The sequence below is a fragment of the Acaromyces ingoldii genome (assembly GCF_003144295.1).
Source record: "Acaromyces ingoldii strain MCA 4198 unplaced genomic scaffold FA10scaffold_3, whole genome shotgun sequence".
Taxonomy (NCBI): domain Eukaryota; kingdom Fungi; phylum Basidiomycota; class Exobasidiomycetes; order Exobasidiales; family Cryptobasidiaceae; genus Acaromyces; species Acaromyces ingoldii.
This window is the reverse complement of record NW_020290249.1, coordinates 1,760,893-1,784,399: the sequence shown is the minus strand read 5'-3', so window position 1 is coordinate 1,784,399 and position 23,507 is coordinate 1,760,893. Positions and strand designations below refer to the sequence as shown.

Genomic DNA, 23,507 nt, shown 5'->3' with positions numbered 1-23,507 from the left:
AGAGCTGTCAACGCTCCATCGATTGCTTCCTGTCTCTCCTTGGACTTGGAGCTTGTTCCGAGTGATTTCGGTGAGAGACTGGCGCTCTTTGGGAGGTATTGGTGATGATTGAAGAGAGTCATGATGGTATGAAGCTGCGGCACAGACGGGTGACGCCGTCCAGAATGAGCGTCCGCGGAGCGCAAAAACGCCCAAATGTGACCTCTTTCGCGCCCTGACTGCAAAAAATTGGGTCATAGGACAGCTACGCCACCGCGTCGTTTTTTCCCTCCGCTCTTTAAGGGGTGCATTGACCTACCCACGCCCCCTGTAAAGCTGCAGAAAATCATGCTTGCAAGGATGGCGTAGTGGAATGCTGAGGTCATCAAAACACATGCCAAAAACATTCGCGGGGCAAAGAGGGACGGTAGGATACGCTCATACCGCCGTCCTCGAATCGAGGCCTGCCTTTGCTGTCGTTTCCCCCTTCTCCCGGTCTGTTCAGCAGGGACAAATTTGAAAGGTGCGTTATGCGAATTCCATGCTACGAGCCACATCAGCATTCAGGATGTTGATTTCGTTGACGCACTACTTGACCAATCGGGGCGCAGGTCACATTGTGCGCCTGTCGAGCTCAGAGCCTTTGGAGAGCCGTGATACTCTACGCCCACTTTGGGTGAAGCTGACCGAAGGCGGCCGGTATGAGCAGCAGCAGCTAGGACAACTGAGATTGGCCTTGTTTGTCTCTTTCCGTCAGAGAGCCGAACCGAATGAGCCCGTGATGGGGCTTTCTTCAAGTATCCTGTGTTGTTGTCACCTCACTGTTTTGAGGAGCGTAAGGCGGTGATGGGAATTTTGTCGAGATAAGTGCATAGGCTCTTGCCACTGAGCTTGCCCGAGAATCAATAAGACCTATTCTCTGCTGTGCTACATGGGTGGCTCTGTTGGCTATATAAGCGCGCGATTCTACTTGCAAGATGCCCTCTCATCCCAATTCACCCTCGTCCTCCTTTGAGCCCAACTTTCTTTCTTCCTCTAGCAGAGAACGTATCTTTTTGAACTCGCCGGCCGACTTCAATTCTCGAGGATGAAATCACGAAATGCCTTTCTTGCCTGCCTCAGCCTGGCGCTGGGAGCAGCTTTTCTGGCTTTAACTTTGGCCGCGCCCGTCGAGATTCCTAGGACTGCCTCGTACGACGGAGGAGCCAGCTTACCCACCAGCAACCTTGCCAAGGATGCCCAACACGCCTCAAGCGTGTCTGAAGAACTCATGATAGCAGACGAGGATGTGCTGTTATCCCGAGCCGTCGTGGCAGACTTCGTTGGAAAGAGAGAGCAGCGCCAGTCGACTGAGACTCTTGTAGAGAGTATGTTATGTCCACGTATTCCTCTGGCCTTGTGCGAAATTTGCTGATGTTCTTCTCCAAATTCAGGGTCTGAAGCCGAGGACACGCTTTCTTCTTGCGCCAAGAAGCATAACGAAGAGTGTCAGCAAGACATGAAGCAAGGTGAGAATACCTATCATTTGTTATGTCATATCTCGTTGGAACTTACACACGATTTCTTTCTGCGGGAATTTGCAGGTAATGGCTTGAAGCCAAGCAAACAGATTGCAGACGGGGTCGTCTTTCAGCGCCGAATGGACCAAAAGGGGCAGAAGTACGATCATAATCAGGGCTTCAAGCTCTCGCCTTACGCGGAAGAACGCCATACGGGAACTGAGCTGACGCTCACGAATGATGGCCCGTCCGACGAGCTTTGGGAAGAACACAGTCAACCCACTTCTCCCACTCATCGTCCGCCTTCTTCACCTCATGTCCGCCACGTCACATTCGCAGACAAAGAACCTTCCAAATATTCCCCACCTCATTCCCCGACTTCCTCACCTCATCCCCCGATTTCATCTCATTCCTCGACTTCCCCACCTAATTCCCCGACTTCCCCACCTCATTTCCCAACTTTACCAATTCATACCCAGGCTTTCCCACCTCATGTCCTGGACTCCCCACCTCATTCCCCGACATTCCAACCTCATTTCCCGACTTTCCCACCTGATTCCCCGACTTTCCCAGGAAAATCTCTGCCACCTCCTCCTGGATTCACCGGGTTGGATGAAAAGGCTAAAAAGGCTGCGACCGTCTCTCCGGGACGTCATCCACCTACTCGAAATCATCCTCAGCAGTCTTCACCCACTTTTCTCGCACCTCCTGAGCCCGTTCACATGTCCGCACACAGCGTGCCCGTTTCAGAACTTCCGAGATATGGTGCTTCTGCCCCTCCTACGCCCGCCAAGTCTGACTACACATCATCTGAATTTTGGCACCCCAGGCCTTCCCTTATTGACTGTTCGAACCTTATCCAGAACGTCAAGAAGCCCTTCATAGGACTGGCGAACTGTATTCAAGCTCCCGGCCTCTCGGGTATCTCACAGGCTCATGAAACCTCCCCAGATGATAGCGATGGGAATGTCTAGGCTCATGACAGTTTGTCGTTGTGTTGCTAACAGTCCTGATTCAATAAGAGATTTACTTTGTTTAAATGGCGTGCGACTTACTCCTCAGGCTACTCTTACCCTGTCTGTAGTCATGTTTACGGAGCGCGTTCAGGGAAACTCAGCTGCATCTGTAGGATCAAAAAAAAAAAAAAACACCAGGAGACTGAGCGTTCAGGGGCGGCTTGTGGCGCTGACATGTCATTGAGAGCACTGCCAAAGAGACATAGCCGAGAACCTGCGGCCCGGCTTTTTTTTCCTACGCCGCCCGTCCTTCTTGATGATTTTGCCCATGTAAACACGTCTTCTCCTGCGCTGTTCTTGTATGTGGTGCTTTGCAGCCTCTTTACTGCCTTTACGCTGTCTTTACTCCATCGCCTGACGTCACTCCTTTCGCCCTCCTGCTTTGTAGCCCCTTCTCTGCCTCCTTTGCAAATATTTCTCCACTCGCCCCGCAGCCTTCACCGCCTCTTCTTGTTTTGTCTCTCCGCGATTTCCAATCCTCTTGCTGCGTTTGCAGAGTGTGTTTACTGTTTTCGTTGCACACCCTTCAGAGCTATTTTGATGCCGATGAGCTGTGCTGTGGTCATAGCCTCACCTTTGACCGAAGACCTCCTGAAGCCCCAAGCTGAATAGGTCCGAGATGGCCCCGGCGATGCACCGCCCACGTCTCAGCTGGTAAGGAAGGTAAGGGTCTCTCAAAGGTATAAGAAGAGGGGTACTTAGCTCATTCACCTACACATGTCACCCACCCCATCCTTACCATTTCCCACTTCTATCACTTTCCAGTCTTATCTTCTCAGCGAGAAAGAAGTTATCAAGATGCTGCCTCTCCACCTTTCGGTTAGCCTGGTGCTGACTACGACTTTGCTGGCCATCGTCGCCATTGCAGCTCCAGCCCCTCTCGGCGAACTGCACGCAAGCTCTTCTGTCATCGACGGCCTCCAGGTTCGTTCGTCTAGCCCCCTCACGATCAACAATGATATGAATCAGGTTCGTTCCTTCGCCGCTCATGGCAAGGCTGGCGCCATTGCTAGGTCCTTAAAGGAGTCGCAAGCTAACACCGTCGATTTCCAGCCCCAGGAGGGCGTATTCACTAAGCGCCATGAGGCCGACGCTGGGCATGAAAAGCGTGACGAAGACGACGAAAACGAGCACAATAACAAGATCGACGTTGATTCGTCGGTGGTGAACGAGCATGTCCTCACAAAGCGTGAGAAAACGACCCCTCAAAGTTGCAAACGTCAATGCACAAAGGAGGACCTCGAAAAATGGTGCAAGTCCCATAAAGCAACATCAAACCGCGATTTGAAGGGTGAGTGAAGCGCCGGGGCCCCTCTGACTCCGCGCTCCGACGTTTCAACCTCTTTGCTTTCGAGCATGAAACTCTCCTTCCTTTGCCGCCCTTCCACTCCTCTATCAATCGTCTTTTGCATTACGAGACCACAGTCGCATCCCTCCTCCCCTTTTCAAACACACACTCCTTGGCTTTTCCTCCACTCTTCCTTCTTTCTCACCTCGGTCAAACACGAAACAACTCGCCTTCGCTTCTTTAAATGCGGTCCTCCGTGCCTCCCATGAGTATGGACTGGCTGACCGACCCTGACTTATCCTTTCACCCAGTGCGGGGACGTGGACGAAGCTGGCTTCAACGTCGAACGGTTGCGCATTTTAACAAGCCAAGCGGTGAGTCTCCCTATTTCATCATTATCTCCTTTTTATTTCGTTTTCTCTTTTGGATCGAGGTTCTCTTGCCCGATTTCTTCTCTTTCCTGGGGACCAAGAGGGAGAAAGCTTCAGACAGGCCCTGACTGCGGTCTCCTTTAGTCGAGGACGAGCGAGCTAGCCTTCTCCCCCGCTCGTACGAGGGAGGGCAGGCTGCGACGAGCACAACCGCTCCGGACGTCATGTCGATGACCACGGGATCTCCCTCAAGTGCGAATGCGAATACGGGAGGAAACGAGGCCAACGTGGGCTGCTGGTCTCATGAAAGCTCATACTGTGGGGTGTCCTGCAAAGGCGCGACCCGCTGCTGCTGTTGCACATTTGGTGGCTCCTTTGCAAAATGCTGTGTGGAGATGGCTATCAGCATCGCGATAGAAAATTGTCTTCGCTGTTGTTGAGACCATTTCCCCCGTAGAGGGTCAATATTTTGTCCACTTCTCCATCTTCAAACATATTACAGCGCTTTCATGGCATGACCCATTCTTTTTCTACCGTCTTCGTCCCTCTTCTCCGCCCCGTGTCGTGGTTTCCTTTGAGAACATTACTTGTGCAGATCTAACAGGCGGGCAAACCAGAGACACACGACCAGGACAGTAGCTCCGACCGTCGTGTTACAGAGGGAGGCGAGAAGGGAAGTGGAATAGGACTGCAAGAGAACGTTGGATCGGACCGACATTCTGTTCCACCTTGTTACCCAGGCATGCCAAAGGCGCCGCCAACATTTGAAACAATGTTCCGGCACGAGAACGGGCAGGTGAATCAGCAGGAGAGTCAGGACACTTTAGACTGCACTTGCGGTGAATGTTGCTGCATAACGTTGCTGTTCTGCGGTTCTACCATATGTCGCTGGTGCCGAGACAATACTTGCTCTCTTGGCTGATCTGCTCGCATGTCGCTCCTGTCTCATTTCCCTCTTCTCTTCGTCCTCATTGTCCGTTGGGCTGCTCTAGTCCCATTGCTCCCCTCTTTGCAAGTATCGCTCCACGCCTGGATCGACAGCTTCCTCGATTCACTGTCTGCCATGACCTTAGGCTGTCCTCTCGTGTTTGCTATCAGCTTGCTTGAATGTTCATTACTAATTCCTTGTTTCCTCCCTTCGACCGACACAGGAGAAGATGATCAGGGAGAAAGCAGCGAAGGAAAGGGCAGACAAGCTGCGACTGGAGCGAGGTGGAGCTCCCTCACTCCGCCACCGAAGATCGAATTGGATTTCTTATACAACGAGAAAAATGCCCAAGAGACGGCGGCTATGCTCCTCCGCACTCTGACCTCGGAACGCGAACGCAAAGAAGCCAAGCTCGATTCTCCGATCGAAAGCCCCGATTTCTCTAAATTCAAGTACGCGGAATCAGCCTGGGCGAAACTCGAAACGCAGCGTTCGCTTTCGCCCAAGTGTTGCAGCCCAGCCGAATTCTACGACTCAGTCATGAAAGCCCTTCGGGAATTCTTACGCATAACCGACCCTAGCAAACCCAGCGAGGGCAGCAAGCCCGGCGAGGTCGGCGAGGTCGGCGAGGGCGTCGAGGGCGGCGAGGGCGGCGAGGTCGGCGAGAGCAGCGATCACAAGTCCGAGGAAATTGTGCTGATGGAAGAAACAGTCTGACAGCTACTGTGATCCAAGCGAAGTTGCCAGATGGCCCATTCTTCTTAGATATCGTTCCTCTCTCTATTCTCCCCCCTCTCCTCTTGTTCTACACCTTTCACACAAAAGTCCCTCTCCTCAACATTTCAGAAAAAAAAAGACTCTCTCCCCCATCTGAAATCTATTCTCTTGTCGATGATGACTTCTCGACTACACGGATACATCGATCGAATCCACAGCTGGCTATCCGGTCGCCGTGCTCATCGAGCACGACGACGTCCTTGATGATGGTGTTGCCGCCCCTGCTCCAGCTCGTCGTTCTCCTGAGCTGCTCGTCTTCGCCGCCACCGCCGTCTCGGCCGTCACGGCCAGACAGTAGCGTGCCCAGCGTGGCGCGTTGGTGCGCCTCGGCGGCTGCTCCGTGGGCGGGGATACATGCTCGGACCTTTCCTGCCATGTCGACTAGCCTCAGCAGGCCATCCTCGCCCGTGAGCCAGGCACCCGTTCCGTCCTTGAGCCACGCGTGGCGGTTGGTTGCAAAGCCACTCGATGCGACGCCCGTCCATAGCGTCGCGGTTCTCTTCGACGAGAGCACCGGGAGGAGCAGGATCCTCGAGAGAGAGGACGAGGCGGGGGCATAGCCCGTCGTGGGGATGCTGTGGTCGCCCGTCTGTATGCCAATGTGCGTGCCGAGCGGGTGCAAGGTGAGAAAGAGGAGCGAGTAGCTCACGTGCAGATCTTCGGCCGTGAGGTTCGTGTTGAAGCTCACCACCTCCCAGGCCGGCGTCACCGTGAAAGGGGAGGCGACGGACATGTGTGCCAGCCTCTTGCCCGTCTCGTCTACCCTCGTTTCTACGTCGTTTGCCCTCGCCTGGGCCTCATCGGTGTCGGCGTCGGCATCGAGGGGCAGGGCGAGGTAGTGGACGAAGGAGTCGCTCCTCATCGTGTATACAAGCCAAGTCCTCTGACGTGGTACTTCGAGCAGCGAGGGAGAGGCATTGTCGGATGAAGGCGCTGATTCACCCCGCTCACCGAGGACGCGATCTTTGCTCCTGACGCCGACATCGTCCACAGCCGGAGCAAGGGGAGCCCTGACAAAGACGAGTGCCTCGGGGTTGTTTCTCGTCTCGACCGTGTGCACCAGCTCGTATCGCGGCTCGATCAGAGGGACCTCGACCGTGTCCTCGTCCTCGGCCTGCCTCTGTGCCATCGCTCTCCGGTACACTCTGACGGTCTTGTCGTAGCTGCACGTGGCCAGGTATTGTCCCTTGGGCGAGTAGGCGCACCGCACGACAAACTTGGTGTGATGGCTGAGCGTCTGGACGGTTCTGCGGTGCAGGAGATCCCAGATGATGACTTTGGCGTCCATGCCGCAGCTGACGAGCTCTCTCTGTTCTATGGGGTGTTGTGCGGTGCAGAGCACGGCAGCACTGTGGCCAGCTGCTGCATTTCCACCACCATCCGCGCCAGGTGCAGCAGCAGCAGCAGCAGCGGACGGTGCCGGCTCGAGCACCTCGACCATCTCGCCGGACTCGGGCTCCGAAAAGACGACTGTCTTGTCTGCTGCCGTCGAGCAGAGCAGCTTGCGGCTTTGCGTCACGTACTCTGCCTGCGTGGTCGAAAAGGAGCGTGTAGGCAGCGTGACCACGCTGAGGGAGAGAATGTTGGACGCGTGCAAGCTGGCATGCGTCTTGACGAGCGAGTACGGCAGCGTGGCCGGGCCGGGCAGGACGAGCTCGGTGGGCGACGGGAGCGGTGCGGCGCTGAGCTGGCCTCTCCCATGCCGCTTCTTCTCCTCCGCCAGTGCATTCTGCTTGCGCTGCGCAATGTGTGCCTCGACGAGATTGCGCAGGTCGATGCTGGCCGGCGATGCTGACGGCCACGTCCACCCGGCGACCTGCTGCGCCTCTCGCGTGAATGCCTCGAGCGCCGTCGTGTACCCTTCCTCGTGCAGGAAGCGAGCGATGGCGGCCAGCGCCATGGAATGCGCATCGACGACGACATCGCCGCCACTACCGCCATCGCCCCCGCTGTCGTCTCTGCTGCCGTTCGCCACCATTGTCTTCCCGGGCCTAAATCGAGAGTGCACCTAGAGAGGAAGATGCAGGGATATGAAAAGGGGAAGTGGTTCAAGAAAATAAAAATCGACGTCCGTGCGAGCAAGTAATCTCTCTCTTCCTTGCACCGTGCGTGGTCTCTCGTCGTCCCCTTTGCTACAAACTGAGGGAGACAAGCTTTCACGCACTTCGCAATGCAGAAAGAGACCAGGTCACGGAGAGCTCAGCTCGTGCGAAGTCTCGGCACTTCTCGATGCTACATGGGCAGCAATGATCTTCAGAGGCAGGTGCGGCGAATTGCAAAGCAGATGTGGTTCCAACAGGAGGCAGATGCAAGTCATTATACACAGATGAGAGACAGCACGCAGGGAGAAGAATCGACGGGCGCTAGTCCGACTGAGGCGAAAAGTGCTTCGGAATGACTTGCTCGTAGACGTGCTTGTCGGCATCGCCAAAGACGCAAAAGACGACGAGCTCCAGCTGCACGGCTAGTCAGTAATGCAGACGTTTTTTTCACAGCTGGTAGAATAATTATCACCTGAGAGCTTTCCTTGTCTGCCAGGTACTCGCCAGTGACCTCGAGGGAGACGTTGGTAGCCTCTTCGATCGGGTAGCCGTACACGCCCGTCGAGATGGAGGGAAACGCCTGGTCACGAGAGAATGTTAGATTGGGCAAACGAGAAAGAAAGGAAAGCAACGACACTTACAATCGTCTTGATGTCGGCCTCTGTCGCCGCTTCAAGGCTTCTCCTGTACGCCGATTGCAGCTTTGACCTGCTCGTACCCGCATTGCTTCTCGAGTCTGTTCCTCGCTGTTAGCACTGAAGAACATAATGTTTATCGACCAGTCACTCACAGATTGGTCTGATCGAAGAAGAGGTAGCAGCAATAATCAGCCCAACATTCCCGCTCTTGGTCAACTCGCTCTCTCGCTCTCACCCAACCGTGTGGACGACATGCTTGGCAGGCAGCTTGTAGCCCTTTGTCACCTTTGCATCGCCCGTCTTACAGCCCTGAGCAGGAGAGCGAGTACGGTGAGCTCATCGACTGTCACGATCTGATAAAGATCTGTGACGTCCTTCTCACATTGAGTGTTCTGCATTCTTTGACGAGCTCTGGCCCGGCGGCCCGATGGATGGCGCCGTCAACTTACCGCCATAGATTGGTGTTCGTCAGCCTCGCTCTATCCTTCTTTTCTTCTCCAGCTTCTGGCTCGGTTCTCACCTCCACCGCCCCCTAGCAAGGATTCGTTGGCCGCATTGACGATTCCGTCGACCTCGACTGTTCATACAAGACAAGGTGCACCATTTTCAGTTCGTCTGACTTTGACTCTCCGTCTCTTACACACTCACGTTTCGTAATGTCGCTGTGCCCCAGCACCGTCAGAACGGGTCTGGCAAATACACTGGTCAAAGGAAGACTCACCCTTGCCAGAGAGCAACGCGGTTCGAGAGGTGCGAGTAGGCCGGAAGCGACGAGGACGAGGGCGCAGCTGGCTTGAGGGCGCCTGATTTAAACAGCTGGGCCACCGTTGGAATCTTGGATACGCCCACCTTGGACATGATTGCTGCTGGCGCGGGGAAAGAGCGCCAACGGGTGGGGTGCGACTTGAATAGGAACTGATACAACGAAGACGAGGTGCCGTTGGCTTATGTACAGAGGGGATCGTCGAGCTGCTTCACCTGTCGTCGATCGGCAATTCGCTCCAGGTAGGTGGGCCACAAAAACCTCTGACTCTAAACCTTCTTGACGCCATCATTGTGGAGGCGGGCACGGACGTCACGTGCGATTCAGTTTACCGGTCCCAACTATCGTACCTGTGAAGCGCCGTGATGATAGGAGAGCAAGAGAAAGGAAGAGGGCGCTGGGACCAAGGACCACCATCTCCTTTGATGCTCGCTTGACTAATCTTGAGCCTCGCTCCCTCTGACATGCCTCTGCGCGAGGGCGCGAATTCACTGGTCTGAACTTTTCTTGCTCCCATCCTTAATGCCAGTGAGAGAGTTTTGTCCGAATCGACAGGAGGTTCGGCCTCATGCACAGATAGAAGAAAAGAGGTTTCCGCATATGAGGACACAGTGATGATTGAGAAAGGTACGAGAAGGGAGGAGAGTGAAGCGGTGCGTGAGGCTGGAGGACGGTCGCGTCACGTGAACCAAGCCAGAAGTCAACACCAGTGCGAAAGAGCTTGATTTTTGGAGACGCGAAGAAAGAAGCAACGACAACAAGGACCGGGCGCCTTTGAAAGAGAGGGGTGTCCAATGTTCTCAACGCCAAATGCCTCACGGGGCCTGCCACGGACCAGGAGGACAGTGGGGTCGGCGAGATCGTCCAGGGCAGGCACGCCGGTCAGCCAAGGGGCCGGGCAAGGCGATGCTGCCACGCCCTTTGCGCTGGGCAGCACGAGCCGCACGCCGAGGCGAGGCGGCTTGAGAGGCCCACCGAGGCTGGCATCACCCGCGGTTCTGCCGGCTGAGGACGAGGCGGATGTCGATGATGCTGTAATGGCAGTGTCTCTCACTAGTATGGGAGGTGGCGCCAAGTGGAACCAAGCCCCGGCGCTGGAAGAGGGCGCCATTCTGGCAAAGGACGACGTCAGCGCCATCTCGGTCTTCTCGAGGCTGCCGCTCGAGGTCGCCGCTAGCCTTCAACACACAGACCCATACTCGCACTTTTCAAGGGCAGAGCTGGACACCCAGACGGGCTTTGCCCACCTCGTCACCCATGACAAGTGCTTCGTCTGGAGCTTTGTCAGTCGCGGATTCGACTATCCGACATGCTACAGCTTCACTATCCCTTCGTCGTCTTCGAACTCGACTTCGTCCTCTTCAACCAGCATCACGCCGGTTGGGGCGGCGTTCTCCGCTCTGGTGCCTCGATCGAGCGATCGCGAGCCTGGACTTATTCTTGTGTCTGCCGCAGGCGACTTTCGATTCTGGGAGAGCGTCGCTTCGCTGACGGCAGCAGCCGATCGTGCCAACCAGCTGAGCGTCCCTCTCGGTTCCGGCGAGACAGTGACGGCGCTTCGCCGCTGTCAGGTGGGTGAATCTCTTCTCAGAACCCACTTTACATATATAAAAAGACTGAGTTTTGGCGAACAGACGACGAGCTATGTGATCGCCACGAGCCACTCGAGGCTGTTTCACGTCCACCTCTCTGCTCAGCAGGGCCGCATGCAACCGCACGTCTCCGCCTTCGCTCAGCCGCGTGGGATCTTTGGAAGGCTCTTTGGCGCAGCGGCCAGCTTCGCCTCTTCCGAGGGAGGCATCGTCGCGCTCGACTCGTGCTCCTCGCAAGATGGCTTCGCTCACGTTTTTGCGGCAGGAAAGAACCTCTTGCAGAAGTGGAGCCTCGTGGAAGGGCCCGCTGAAAAGCTCGTCATCGAACAGGACATACGGCCGCTCATTGCCAATGCTGTTTCCGAGGGAGGCGCAGCCACCGTGGACTGGGCAAAGATCGAATGCAGGGACGTGGCCGCCACGAAAGAGGGCGATGTCGCCATACTCTATTCGCTCCGCTCCCCTTCCTCGTCAGACGACTCCCATGGGCTGGGCATTGCCCGCGTCTCGGTGCCTTCATCTGCGTCTTCCTTTGTCGTCGAGAGAGCTTATCCGCTCCACCATCGCTACTTGCCCCAGTCCTCGTCTCTCGTCGCAGGGCCACGGCTAGCGCTCCCCAACGGTGGATCTGTGGCATTTGTTCTTCTGCCCGATGCCATCATCACTCGCGTCCTTGACGACAACGACAGTCTATTCGAAGACTCCATTGGACTCAAGGATGCGCCCGGTGTCCGCATCGTCGGGTTTGGCATAGAAGGACCCGAGATCGAAGCAGCCACGGGCATTGCCGCCATGTCGCTCATGACCCCATCCACAGGCACCCTTCTCCTCGAGCTGGATCCTGAAGCCGTCTCGACGATATCCGCCAGCCTGGCATCACCGTCAGAGCGCAGCGTCGTGCAAACGGCCAGACTCAGGGCAAAGGTCGAGCAAGCCGTCTTTCATGGCGATGACGCTCGGAACCCGATTGCATTCAAGCTGGACCCCGAGACTAAGGGCGATCTCATCGCCGCTACGGAACAACTCAGCAGCGAGATTGTCCTCGCGTCGTTGGAAAGCCTAGACTCCATCGTTGATATCAAATCGCAGCTCGCTACACGGCTCTACAGGCTGCAAGCTTTGATTAAGTTTGTGGGCGAGAATGGGGCTTTGGGAAAACTCTCGCATACCTGCCGAAGGCGATTGTGCTCTGATGCGGAGCTCGTTGCGGCCGCCGTTGAGCTGTGGCAGTACCAAAACGACCTGCTCCGCGACAGTACACGACAGCTTCGGACGATGAACCCACTGGCGAAATCCATCGAGGCCGTCATGGGCCGGCTCGGCGGGCTTGGAGAGGACGCTGTTCGATTGTTCTTGCGTAACGCTCTCAGCTACCTGAATGATGTGTTTGGACAGCTCTTGGTGGAAGTCCGCGCCTCGGCGTCTTCTGGCCTTGAAACACAGTCCAGTGTCATCGAAGAAGCCAATCGAGCCGTCTTGGCTGCATTCGACGCCGCACTGCTCTATCGATCTGAGAACGCCAACCTCTACCGCCTCGAGGGAGAGCAGACGGCCCTCGAGACATGGACATGCCAGCCGATCGACGTTGAGCTCGCCAGCTCGCTGTACGAATGGACTGAAAAGCTCATAAAGGAGCGGACGCGAAGGCTGGGCAACGACATCGATGCTGCGCTGAGAGAATTTGTCGTAGACGTCGATGACCCAGTCAGCGTGCAGCAGCGACAGCAACGAGAGCTCAAGGGCCAGCTGTGCGAGCTGGCATCTGTCGGCCTGTCGATCTACCAAGAGCGCCTTGGCTACCTCACCGCAGCTTCTGCCGCTGGCAACGCCTCCTTCGACCGCGAGAGGTCGGCCTTTGAGACTGCCTTCCATCAGGCACGCTCCTCGATGATCCTGCCGCTCGTTTCCATCGGGCGGCAAGAACGCGCGTTCAATCTGGCCGAAAAGCACCGCGACTTCCGAACCTTGACAGAGCTTTGCAACTTGCCCGAAGCCTTTTCACAGACCCGCATCAACCACTACCTGCACAAATACAGGCACGCGTTTGCCTTTGAGCTCTATCGATGGTACTTGGAGAAGAACAAGGCGAGAATGTTGCTGGAGCAAGACGAGACGTTTGGCGACCTGCTGCTGGACTTTCTCGATGCAACGCACCACCCACGCGTCTCATGGCTGCATGACCTGGCTCTCTCGCGGTATCAATCGGCCTCCAAGACGTTGCTCGAGGAGGCTGACGGCGAGACGAGGCTGGGCTCGAAGAAGCTCATGCTCAGCCTCGGCAAGTTGGCCTACGTTGCTGAGCTCGACGAGGACCAGATTGCAACCAAGAAACAGCAGCAGCAGATCGAAGTCATCGACGATCAGCTCGACTTGGCCAATGTCCACGCCAGACTCAAGGAGCTGTTCGTCGGCGTCGCAAAGGAGAACAGGTTGTCTGGCGGCGGGGGAGAGCAGGATGTAGCGGAGAGCGTGAGCGAATTGCTGGCGCCGACACTGGGTCCGGCATATAGTCTCGTCTTTGCAGGGCTGGCGCGGAAGCTCATGGCCGATCTCGTCCTTTCGTCGGAGGATCTCATCGATCTCCTGACGCTCAAGCAGCCTGCTCATTCCTCGTCTGGTGGCGAAGCCGAAGACGAAACGGAAGGCGTTGCGATGGACTTTACCGACTACACGACCTCACTCGAGGTCTACATCCGGTCCAAAGACGTGCCGCCACAGCGGCTGGAAAAGGCGTCGCTGCCCTCGCTCTGGCGCCGCGTGATCCTGCACGACGACTGGGCAGAGGTGCTGGATACAGCAGGCGCAAGCGACGAAGAGGTCAATGCGCGCATCGAGTCGAGCGCGCTGTTTGCCGTCGTCAGGGCCGCCCTGGCCGCGCAGCAAGACGGCGGCGGCGAGGGCACCATCGCTGATCTTGTTCCAGACTCTGTCGAGGCTTGTCTCCAAGCGCCGGACCTGGAGCTGCTCCAAGCACGCTTTGCGGGAGAGGCCACCGAGAGGATCGAGGAGCTCCACGCTGAAATCGAGACCGAGGTGGAGACGTTGAGAGAAATGGCAAGGACAGCAAGGCTCGACCGATGGTGGGAGGAGATCCTGAGGCTAGCACAGGTCAGCGTTGATGTGGAGACGGCCGCAGATGCAGATACCGTGGAGAGCCCGACAGCGCCGCCATCTATGCACGACAATGATCTTGGCGAAGTCACAGAAGAGGACATGGACATGTAGACGGATGACATGGTGTAAAAATGCTATTCATTCCTTTTTTGACTCTTTTCACTTCACCAGCGTGACTACCCCCTTCTGTCTCAATGTATTGCACAAATAAGGAGCAGGATAGAGCCCTCTTTGCTTTTGAATTGTGCCTGCCGGTGGCGACACTGGCTCGCGCGCCATCAACGAGCCTTGACCTGCTTGCCCTGGGCCTTTCTCATCTGCCGCTTCTTCTCCACCTGCTTCCTCTTCTCCTGCTCGGCCGGGCTGAGCTTGTCAAACTTTTCCTGCTCTGCCTTCTTCTTGGCAGCCTGGCGCGCCTCTTCCTGCTCCTCTCGGTCGTACTTGGACGCCTCTTCCTCAATGTCCTTGTCGACCTGCGCACGTGTCGCGCGCAGCTTCGAAACAGTGCTGGCCGACAGCTTGGCGTGGCCGAGCTCGAGGGCGTCGACGAGGTTGCAGGCAGACTCGACGAGAGCGAGCGAGTCCTTGGCCTGGGCGTGGCTCCGGGGCACCCGAAGCGTCAGCGTCAGCGTTCGCGCACGCTCGGCGACGGGCACGGGTCTGTGCATTGGCCTGTGTGTCAGATGGACAAGTAGGCATAGGCAGCTCATGGACACGAGGACTCACCCGACTTCAGGCCGAGCCTTTGGCTGGTCGCTCAGGACGAGGCTCTCGAGAAGATGGCCGCCGTCGCCGTTGAGGGCGGCCTGGAGCCCCACTTTGTGTCGCTGGTTGGCGCCCCGGTCCCCAATCTCACCCAGGAGTGCGTCTGTCAGCTCGCCGTTCTCGCTCATGATGGCGAAGCGATTGTCGAGGCTTCGCTGCTCGGCCGCATTTTCGGCGTCAATGACCTTGGCAAACGTCAGATCAAAGCGGCCCTTGCGCGTCGCGCGAAGCACACTCTTGTCGACGAGGGCAAAGACACCGCCCACGTTGTCCGGATTGAGGTAGGGCAGCATGAACGTCAGTGTGATGACGTCCCGCGAAGAGGCCACGGGGCTCGCCGTGGCAATGTCCCAGACAAAGTTGTAGAGCAACTCGAGAGGATCGTGGAAAGGCTTGAGCTCGAACAAGACGTGTAGGCTGATTGTGGCGTTGTCAGCATCGTTAATCTTCTTCTGTGAGGTCATTGGCGCGAGACGGCGGCCACATACCCCTCGATGCCTCGCCGACCGCTGGCATAGAGCAGCGCCTGGCTGCCGCCATTCCAGATGAGCTTCCCTTCACCCGAGCCGTCATCGCGCTTGGCGACGGCTGCAAACTCGTCCTCGAGCAGCGGCATGGCAGTCCTGACCCAGGTGGTAACGAGGCTACGATTGCGGGCTTTGCCGGTGAAGTGCAAGAAGAGGTAGAGGAGCGATGCTCCAAGCAGGACGGCCTCCATTCGCCATTCGTCGGGCTTGAAGTGCATCTTCTGGTTCATGACTGTGAACTCGTAGCCCTTGTCTGCTCCAGCCAGTTCGTGGAGGCGCTTGCTGTCGACGTACTTGCTGACGAAGCTGGGCAGCTCAAAGGCTTGTTGCACCACAATCCAATTAGCGCTAGGTCCCCTACCCCGCACAGTGGTAGACGCTTGCTCACCTTGGGCGATGTCAGAAAACATCACTAGCCCCATGGCTGTGACAGCAAGCAGAGCTCTCTGCGATGGAAGTAGATGTCCTCGGAAGGGAGCCATATTGTGCGGTCCTGCAGAGTTGCGGTCCCCGTCGTTGTCGTCGATGTGAAGAGAAGAAACGGCGGAGACCCGGCTTCCCTCTCGCGCCGCTTCTGTGTTAATTCGGTGGGTGGAGCACACGTGGCCGCGCCTGTTATAGAGAAGATGTCGGCGCCGCACAGACCTGAAGGCGCTTTGTCTGCTGCTGCTGCTGCTTCAGCCCTGGTCCAATCCGAGCAAGCAAGGAGTGACGACCGGGAGAGCAAAGGAAGCGGCGGGCAGAATGTCGATGGCGGAAGGCGCACTCCCTTCCAACCTTCCTCCAGACCTCAGCCACTCCATCGCTCGCGTTCTCTCGCAGAGGCAAGCTGGACCTTCCAAAGGCAGCAGCAGCGACGACGACGCGTCGACGTCTGCCTTGGTGGCGCCCTCGTCGCTGGAGCCGCCTTCGCTGACGGCGCAGCTCACCCAGCTGTTCCCCACTGCCGAGTCCATCTCGCCGCTTCAGGTCGAACGAAGGCAAGCCGAGATTCGCCGTGAGCTGGCAGAGCAGGAGCGACGAATCGAAGAGCTCGTTGCAGACCTCTTTCGACGCCAGCAGCAGCAGACACAGACGCCAAATGGTGTTGGCGCTGATGCCGGCCCCAATGGAAGCCTCTCGACGGCCACCGTCGAGGCACGGGTAGAGGTGCTGCTGGATCAGTTGGCTACCATTCGGGAAAAGGCGAGAAAGAGCGAAGAGGTGGTTCGGGAAATCACGCGGGAAATTCGCAACCTCGATACATGCAAGCGAAACGTCGTCGCGAGCATGACAGCCCTCAAGCGGCTGCAGATGCTCGTCAACGCAGTCGCACAGCTCGAGAGGCTCACCAAAGCTTCTCGCTTCCGCGAGGCCGCATCGGCCCTCTCCGCTGTCAAGTCTTTGCAATCTTCCTTCAAGGGCTTCGCAGGCGTCGAGAGAGTGGCCAGCGTTCAGCGAGAAGTCCTAGACCTGCAGCGGGAAGTGGGAGAGAAGGCAAAGACGGAATTTGAGAACCAGTGAGTACAGCACAGCTTGAGCCGCACCTACCATGACGTGTTGCTGATCTATTGCCTTCTAGTTTTACCCAGGACACCGGCCGACCGCTACGCACGACGATGGTACCTGACGCAGCCCTGGTCATAGACGCTCTCGGTGGCGAGGCAAGGACTTCCATCATCGACTTTTACACCAATTTTCAGCTTCGAGAGTACCGCCGCATCTTCCGAGCTACTGACGAGGCTGGCCAGCTCGACAATGTGTCGAGGAGGTTTGCTTGGTTTCGGAGGATCCTAAAGGTCTACGACGACGACCACGCAACAATGTTTGAAGAGGCGCCGATCAAGAGCTGGGGGGTGGCAAAGGAACTCACCCGAAAGTTCACCGAAGTGACGAGGGAGGACCTGCGCAGTGTCTTGATCCGCAGCCAAGGGCGGGTCCAAGTGCCTGTATTGCTCGAAGCCTTACATGCGAGCATAGAGTTCGAGAAGAGCATGAGTCGGCGATTCCAGCTTCCTGTGAGTGACTCTCACGTGTCGCGGAGAGATGTTGTCCATGAGACTCACGATAGGAGCAGTTTGTCGAGATCTCAGGATCGTCGGCACCTTCCAGCTCGACTGCTAGCTCGGCACCACAGACAACGCTCTCATCGGCATTTGACCCTTACCTAACGCTTTTCGTCGAAGCGCAGGACCGGACGCTTCAGGACATGCTCCTGAGCTACCGAAGACAGGGCGCAAAGCTCCAACGGACTTCTTCCGACGAACCAATGGGCAAAGATGGAGGGCACGACACGGTGCTGCCGTCGAGTACCGACCTCTTTTACTTCTATCGACAGGTCATGGAGCAGTGTGCCAACCTCAGTAATCGCGAGCCTTTTAGAGAGCTTTGCTTCGTCTACAAGAAGCATCTGAGGGCCTACGCTGACGAGGTTCTCAAGGCTGCTCTGATGCGATCTGATCCCGCGCCGCGGCGCTCCCTCGACACTAGATCCAACGTCGCAGACTTGCAGCGGAGCTGCTTGATTATCAACACAGCCGACTACTGTGCCAACACATCGAAGCAGCTGGAAGACAAGCTCAAGGAAAAGATTCACCCCGACTTTGTGGAGGGTGTCGATCTGAGCACAGAGCGCGACGTCTTCCTCTCCATCATTGCTGCAGGTGTGCAGACGTTGACTAGGGAGCTAGAACTGTCGCTCGAATCGTCCTTTAACCAGATGATGCGGCCGCCAACTCCCTGGACCCAGCTCGAGAGCGTGACAACCAAGAGCCCGTACGTCGACGACTTTGCCAGCGCGCTCGAGCATGTTGCTGTGGTTGTCAGGCAAGATCTGGAAAGCAAGAGATACGTCAGGAGCTGGTGCGACAAGGTTGTCGGGTGAGTGCAAGCCTCTTCTCCTCTTTTCTCTTCCCTACGTTTTTTTAAGAAGAGGGGTCCTAAATGATGGTTTGACTTTGCAGAGTCGTCTTGGCGAAATTCACCTTCAACATCGTGAAGCTCAAGCCACTGTCAAAGATCATGGCCGAACAGCTCCTGACCGATACGGCCGACATTCGGGTGAGCCTATTGGAGCTACCGCGGTATTCGCTATCCGATGAGGGCAGTGCGACGGCTGCCATGTCGTACAACCGCTACGTTTCAAAGGGCGTGTCAAAGATCGAGACGCTGCTCAGAATGCTCATGACACCAGACTCGCCGCCTGAAGAACTCATCGAAGCGTATATGCGCCTCGTCGGCGATCGGTCCTTCTCCAATTTCCAAAAGATACTCGAGCTGAAAGGGATCCGGAAGGTGGATCAGAATGCCGTCCTGGATTCCTTTATCAGTCAAACGGGCCAGAGGGATGATCTGAGCGATTCGAGTTTCTTGACGAGTCTAGGTGCGACGCTGAATTTCCGTTGCAATCTTTATCATGACTGCTGACTCGTCCCTTTTCGAAACAGACATGGATGTGTCTAGCTCGGCATCGGCAATGCAGACGCCCCAACCATTTTTCTCATTTGCGGGCGAGGGTTCCGGCACACCGACAGGCTCTTCACGCTACGCAAGCCTCACCCTCGGAGGTCTCGGTGGCATCGGCGCAGCATCCAATGCACCATCGACGGGGCCGGCTTCTGTTTCATTAGACTCTCGTCTCAGGAGCCCGCCGCAAAGCGACGTGGGTGCTGGTGCCCAAAAAGCATTCAGTGATCTCAGGAGATTTGGCTCGCTCTTAGTCGGAAGGAGGGACCCGAGCAGCACTAGTAGCGAGCCGAGAAGATAGATTGTCCTGTACTCTTCTGCAGTCATGCCAATTCGTTCCCTTTGGGATGCTTGTCAAATCGGCCGACCACTGTATCGGCCGATGAGCTTCTTTTGCGAGTGGATCAGCGCGCTCCCTCTCTCTAGAGCGTGCATGAATCTCCGGGCTATATTCTCCGAGAAGTCCGTCAAGAAAATATTACTCCGGCTTCACGGAGAAACGCGGAAATTTAAAGGTGCATCTCAGCGGCGTGGTGAGCATGATGAGTGAGCATGCGGACTTCAGTGAGGAGCGCACGTAGTGTGTGCAGGCTTCGATCGATGGGTGGATAAATAGGGAGCAAGTAGCATCCGAAGCGCTATCTGCATCCCCTTCAATCTTGAAACCTCTCAAAAGGAATCCCTTTCAACCTCCCTCAGACGGTCGAAGAAATCAAAGTAGAAAAGATGGCGTCGCAACTTGCAAAGAACAAGGAAACCGTTCGTGTCCTCTTGGAGGTACGTCACTTTTGTTTCTCAATCCACCTGTCATGCTACATGCAGAAACTGACTGTGCTTGGCGGATTAGGCTTGCAACGAGAAACCCTTTGAAGGCTCCAAGATGGCTCGCTACGTCGATGAAGACGTGGTCTCGACCCGTCCGACTGGTATCACGCGCGGCAAAGACAAGTGGATCAGCGGATTCTCCTTTGTGCTCAATGAGAAGATGCCAAACTTTCAGTGGGTCCATGATACGTTGCGAGGCTCTTTGAGGGGGATAGCGATGGCTGATCGATATGAACTTCCGACAAAAGCTACGATATTGTTAATATGGTCGCCGAGGGCCATCAGGTTTGGGTTTTCGGCAAGATCAGGGGCTCCTATGCCGTCGGCAATGATGACGCGGAAGTGCGCGAGAGCATCGATCTGTTCGAGCTTGGAGAAGACGGAAAAGTCAAGGCACATCGAGATGTGCAGCAAAATGCTCCACTCAAGGTACCCGAGCTCTGAGGAAAAAAAAAAGCCGAGGAATGCTTGGGTTTAAAGAGGAGATATGAACAACGACGGTGGTTACCACTCGCTTTATTGTACGCCAGACCCTCGAAGCCCTTGCTCCAGCCTCGTCATGTACTCTGTGAGCCTCTTACACCACACGATGACGAGTTACGGCCAACCTCAGCTCCAACACTGATTGCCAATGCAACGCAAGCCCAACTTCAGACCTACTTGGTCCAAAAGGGTCTCTAACGCGCGTCGACAAGCATCTTATGAAGGAAAAGAAGCGCAGGAGATGGGTGCGGGCGGTTTCCTTGCACCTTCTTCTGTCGAGCATTGTGTCCATCATCAGAAAGCTTGGTCACATGTCGCTGTCGTCATTTTCAATTCGCAAAAGGGAAACGAAAAAACAAGATGAAAAAGTTGGAGAAATAGTGGTCCAGGAGCAGAAGGGCTACGATTTGCCTTCATCCTTCCTTGTCACCAAGGAGTGTACGGTTCATCCTTCCTTGTCACCAGGGAGTGTACGGTAGACAGTCAAGCCAGTGTCGTCAGGAGGGATGAAGCGATTGCTTATAATCAATATGATGTCAGGAGCTCGAGGCGAATCTTGCTGGGCTGCTTCCTCGGGGTACAGCGCTTCCCGATAGCTCGATGGAAAGCCATTTTTAGCTTGTTTGTTGATTTCGAATAGCCTGCGGAGTCTCTCATTCCTGTCCGGGCCATTGTACCCCGGAGTAGTTGTCCACCACCTGTTATGACCGAACTGGATAATCTGGCGGATATTACGCGAACCTCTCGAATATGCAGGATCAAATTCTTCCAGATCGATCCTTCTGTCCTCGAGTGTTCCTATCAGCTGCCTTGCCATGTGCGTATTGAAGGTTTTCCTCCACTCCATAGGCCATTCCGGACAGGCGAGGGGCATATGTAATTCTCCTTGGTCGGTGCTTGTCTTCATTCCTAAGCGCATGGTACCGTGTTGACCTTCGGACGCCCCCTTAAATGCCGCATTTCTTACAGCATCGTCTAGGCTTATGTCCCAACTGCCAATTTGGGCTTCTAGCAGTTCTAGACCAGTGCTGTCTGCTGGAATGCCAGATTTTAAGTACTTTTCTTCCATTTCGCGCTTCCTTTCGTCCCATTCCTGAGCAGCAGCACGATTCCTGGGTCGGCGGGGCCTTGTCATCATGTCTTGCTGATACTGCGACCGCTCTTGGCCAGCGCGACGAGCGTCGCGCATAAAGGTGGGACTCCCACGGGCACGTTCAGGCGAACTTTGTGGGCTCGAGGAGGAGCTCGACAGCACATTTAGCCAAGGTGGAGATGCGTCCGGTGGGTACAACGAACTGCCTGAGCCTTGCTCGTGGTGTGCATTCTCTAAGTTGCTCAGGTATGGCTGGCAGGGTGCATGATATGTGCCGCTCGAGCCGTGTTCGAACCACAGAGGATTGATTGGATACCCTTGCCCAGTCGTCGGATTACATTGAAAATCGCTCACGGGCCTGGCTGGCGAAGCGCTGCCAGCGGGTGCAGCGACATCTGGTTTATGAGGCTCTAAATTCTTGCCAAAGAGCCTGAGGTATTTCTTGGGCTGCTCCGACGGTGAAGCTTCATTTCCCTTTTTCGGCGGAAATTGGAACGTGCGGCTTGGGAGAAGTCCAGCTGCAATGACGAAGAGGAGCCACACGAATCTCATGTGGGCTGTCGCTGTGAATGGGTGCGAAGAAAGAAAGATTTGGTCTAACTACTGCATATAAATACCATGTCTATATCAAGTTAAAAACGCTTGAGACTCTTTGAGCCCCGGCACAGCCTTGTAAAGGGCGTCACGGGTATTTTAGACACTTCTTGCTCTAACTCCACTCCCTTCTCCCCGAAAAACCCATTTGCTCCTCTGTAAACATGGGTCTTTGCCCTCGATAGGTACCGCTTGACACCTGAGCAAATAGGGGCTATTGCAATGTTTTCTGCGACGAAAAAAAAAAAAAAAAAAAAAAGGAGGAAAATACAGGAAAAAGGTCTCGTCGGGTAGGCAGGCGTCGCTCTGCGACGCCTGGCTTACCTATGGAACTTGTACCTCAGGGCGTGCTTGAGGGCGTGCTTGGGCCTGTTTGAGGGTGCGCCATGACACCCTGTGCCTGCTGCACTGTGCAGCAGGCGATGGAGTGCCCGCGGATGTCCGGCACGGCGAAAAGTCCCGAAAACAGACAAGCGGAATAAACACGAGCGCGAGAAATAATCAAAGGCGGCAACAAAGCGGGAGTACCGCTCGCCCCGAGGCCCTGACGAACAACCTGTGGCAGCAGCAGCGGGGATTGGAGTCACCTCAGTACTCAAAACCAGCTTGGGCGAGCTATATTGTCCCTGTTTGAGCTCTTTGCTGATGCCCGACGTCTCAATTGGAAACAAAAAGCTTGGTAACCTTCTTCCTCAACTCCGTCGCCGACTGCGGACACGCCGATGATCCAAGTTTCCAATTTAGTCACACTTCATTATCGTCATTTTCAGTTCGCAAAAGGGAAACGAAGAATAAGAGGGGAAAATTGGAGAAATAGTGGTCCAGGAGCAGACGGGCTACGATTTGCCTTCATCCTTCCTTGTCACCAGGGAGTGTACGGTAGACGATCGCGCCAGTGTTGTCAGGAGGGATGAAGCGATCACTTATAATCAATGTGATGTCGGGAACTCGTGGCGTACCTTGCTGGGCTGCTTCCACGGGGTACAGCATCACTTCGTTCGTATACTTCCGTGGAAAACACTCTTTAGCTTGATTATTGACTTCGAAAAGCTGGCGGAGTTTCTTGTTCCTGTCTTCGCCCCTGTACTCCGGAGTCGTCGTCCACCACTTGGTTTGTGCCTTCTGGGCAATCTGGAGGGCACCGTTCTTCTCTGCCCCCAACTCGGCGTCAAATTGTTTCAGATCCTGGCCTTCCTTCAGGAGTTTTGTTTTGAGCTGATTTGTCATCTCGCGGTTGAAGACAGATCTCCACGCCATAGGCCACAACGGACTCGGGAGGGGCACACGGATCTGTCCTTGGTCGGTCGGTTCCTTCATTCCTAAGCGTATGGTACCGTATTGGCCGCTGGACGCGCTTAAAAATGACGGAGTCCTTTCCCGGTTTCCTTTACTTCCTTTCCATCCATGAATGTCGGCTTCTATCAGCTCCAATTCATAATGATTTGCTCGAATCCCTGATTTCTCGTACTTCACTTCCTGCTCTTGCTTTTTGCTTTTCCGTGTCTGAGCAAGATTCCTGGCTCCAAAGGGCTTTGTCACCATTTCTTGCTGATGTTGTGACCGCTGATGAACAGCGTTACGAGCGTCGCGCATAAAGTTGGAACTCCCAGGTGCACGATCAGGTGAGCTGTGCGAGCTTGAAGAGGAGCTTGACTGTTCTAGCGCAGCGAGGGGACCTTGCACCGGTGGCAATGAGCTGCTTGCGCCTTGCCCGTAGTGTGAGTACCTCAAGCTGCTCGGACTTTGTTCCCAGTATGGATGGTCTATGC

The 23,507-nt window shown here is 55.7% G+C and overlaps 9 protein-coding genes across 9 annotated transcripts; 5 read left to right on the top strand and 4 right to left on the bottom strand.

The window, feature by feature from the left end:
* Positions 1–987: 987 nt before the first annotated feature.
* FA10DRAFT_294148 (hypothetical protein) lies at positions 988–2,452 on the top strand (the record flags this gene model as incomplete). Its single annotated transcript, XM_025524439.1, has 4 exons — positions 988–1,346; positions 1,413–1,487; positions 1,563–1,751; positions 2,052–2,452. Exons 1-4 carry the CDS (start codon positions 1,067–1,069, stop codon positions 2,450–2,452), a joined length of 945 nt encoding a protein of 314 aa, XP_025377726.1. The 5' UTR covers positions 988–1,066.
* An 840-nt stretch (positions 2,453–3,292) lies between these two features.
* FA10DRAFT_260347 (hypothetical protein) lies at positions 3,293–3,793 on the top strand (the record flags this gene model as incomplete). Its single annotated transcript, XM_025520011.1, has 2 exons — positions 3,293–3,418; positions 3,464–3,793. 2 exons carry the CDS (start codon positions 3,293–3,295, stop codon positions 3,791–3,793), a joined length of 456 nt encoding a protein of 151 aa, XP_025377725.1.
* A 1,826-nt stretch (positions 3,794–5,619) lies between these two features.
* On the bottom strand, positions 5,620–7,758 carry FA10DRAFT_272004 (WD40 repeat-like protein; the record flags this gene model as incomplete). Its single annotated transcript, XM_025523118.1, has 3 exons — positions 5,620–5,641; positions 5,981–6,097; positions 6,152–7,758. The coding sequence occupies 3 exons, from the start codon at positions 7,756–7,758 to the stop codon at positions 5,620–5,622; spliced, it is 1,746 nt and encodes a 581-aa protein (XP_025377724.1).
* A 463-nt stretch (positions 7,759–8,221) lies between these two features.
* Positions 8,222–9,396, bottom strand: FA10DRAFT_286227 (A1pp-domain-containing protein; the record flags this gene model as incomplete). The annotated part of the gene is made up of 9 exons (XM_025524062.1): positions 8,222–8,314; positions 8,373–8,480; positions 8,542–8,636; positions 8,691–8,698; positions 8,774–8,847; positions 8,921–8,982; positions 9,059–9,115; positions 9,187–9,200; positions 9,260–9,396. 9 exons carry the CDS (start codon positions 9,394–9,396, stop codon positions 8,222–8,224), a joined length of 648 nt encoding a protein of 215 aa, XP_025377723.1.
* Positions 9,397–10,053: 657 nt separating this feature from the next.
* FA10DRAFT_266983 (hypothetical protein) lies at positions 10,054–14,157 on the top strand. Its single transcript, XM_025521730.1, has 2 exons — positions 10,054–10,872; positions 10,936–14,157. Exons 1-2 carry the CDS (start codon positions 10,339–10,341, stop codon positions 14,116–14,118), a joined length of 3,717 nt encoding a protein of 1,238 aa, XP_025377722.1. The 5' UTR covers positions 10,054–10,338; the 3' UTR covers positions 14,119–14,157.
* On the bottom strand, positions 14,125–15,837 carry FA10DRAFT_266982 (DUF1682-domain-containing protein). The gene is made up of 4 exons (XM_025521729.1): positions 15,688–15,837; positions 15,261–15,621; positions 14,734–15,189; positions 14,125–14,667 (listed from the first exon to the last, which is right to left on the bottom strand). The coding sequence occupies exons 1-4, from the start codon at positions 15,779–15,781 to the stop codon at positions 14,286–14,288; spliced, it is 1,293 nt and encodes a 430-aa protein (XP_025377721.1). The 5' UTR covers positions 15,782–15,837; the 3' UTR covers positions 14,125–14,285.
* Positions 15,838–15,968: 131 nt separating this feature from the next.
* On the top strand, positions 15,969–19,258 carry FA10DRAFT_266981 (hypothetical protein). Its single transcript, XM_025521728.1, has 5 exons — positions 15,969–16,798; positions 16,861–17,296; positions 17,356–18,158; positions 18,242–18,660; positions 18,725–19,258. The coding sequence occupies exons 1-5, from the start codon at positions 16,044–16,046 to the stop codon at positions 19,042–19,044; spliced, it is 2,733 nt and encodes a 910-aa protein (XP_025377720.1). The 5' UTR covers positions 15,969–16,043; the 3' UTR covers positions 19,045–19,258.
* A 49-nt stretch (positions 19,259–19,307) lies between these two features.
* FA10DRAFT_279633 (hypothetical protein) lies at positions 19,308–20,012 on the top strand (the record flags this gene model as incomplete). Its single annotated transcript, XM_025523554.1, has 3 exons — positions 19,308–19,520; positions 19,591–19,742; positions 19,817–20,012. The coding sequence occupies exons 1-3, from the start codon at positions 19,470–19,472 to the stop codon at positions 20,010–20,012; spliced, it is 399 nt and encodes a 132-aa protein (XP_025377719.1). The 5' UTR covers positions 19,308–19,469.
* A 484-nt stretch (positions 20,013–20,496) lies between these two features.
* On the bottom strand, positions 20,497–23,055 carry FA10DRAFT_279632 (hypothetical protein; the record flags this gene model as incomplete). The annotated part of the gene is made up of 3 exons (XM_025523553.1): positions 20,497–21,646; positions 22,063–22,138; positions 22,698–23,055. 3 exons carry the CDS (start codon positions 23,053–23,055, stop codon positions 20,497–20,499), a joined length of 1,584 nt encoding a protein of 527 aa, XP_025377718.1.
* Between the last annotated feature and the right edge of the window lie 452 nt (positions 23,056–23,507).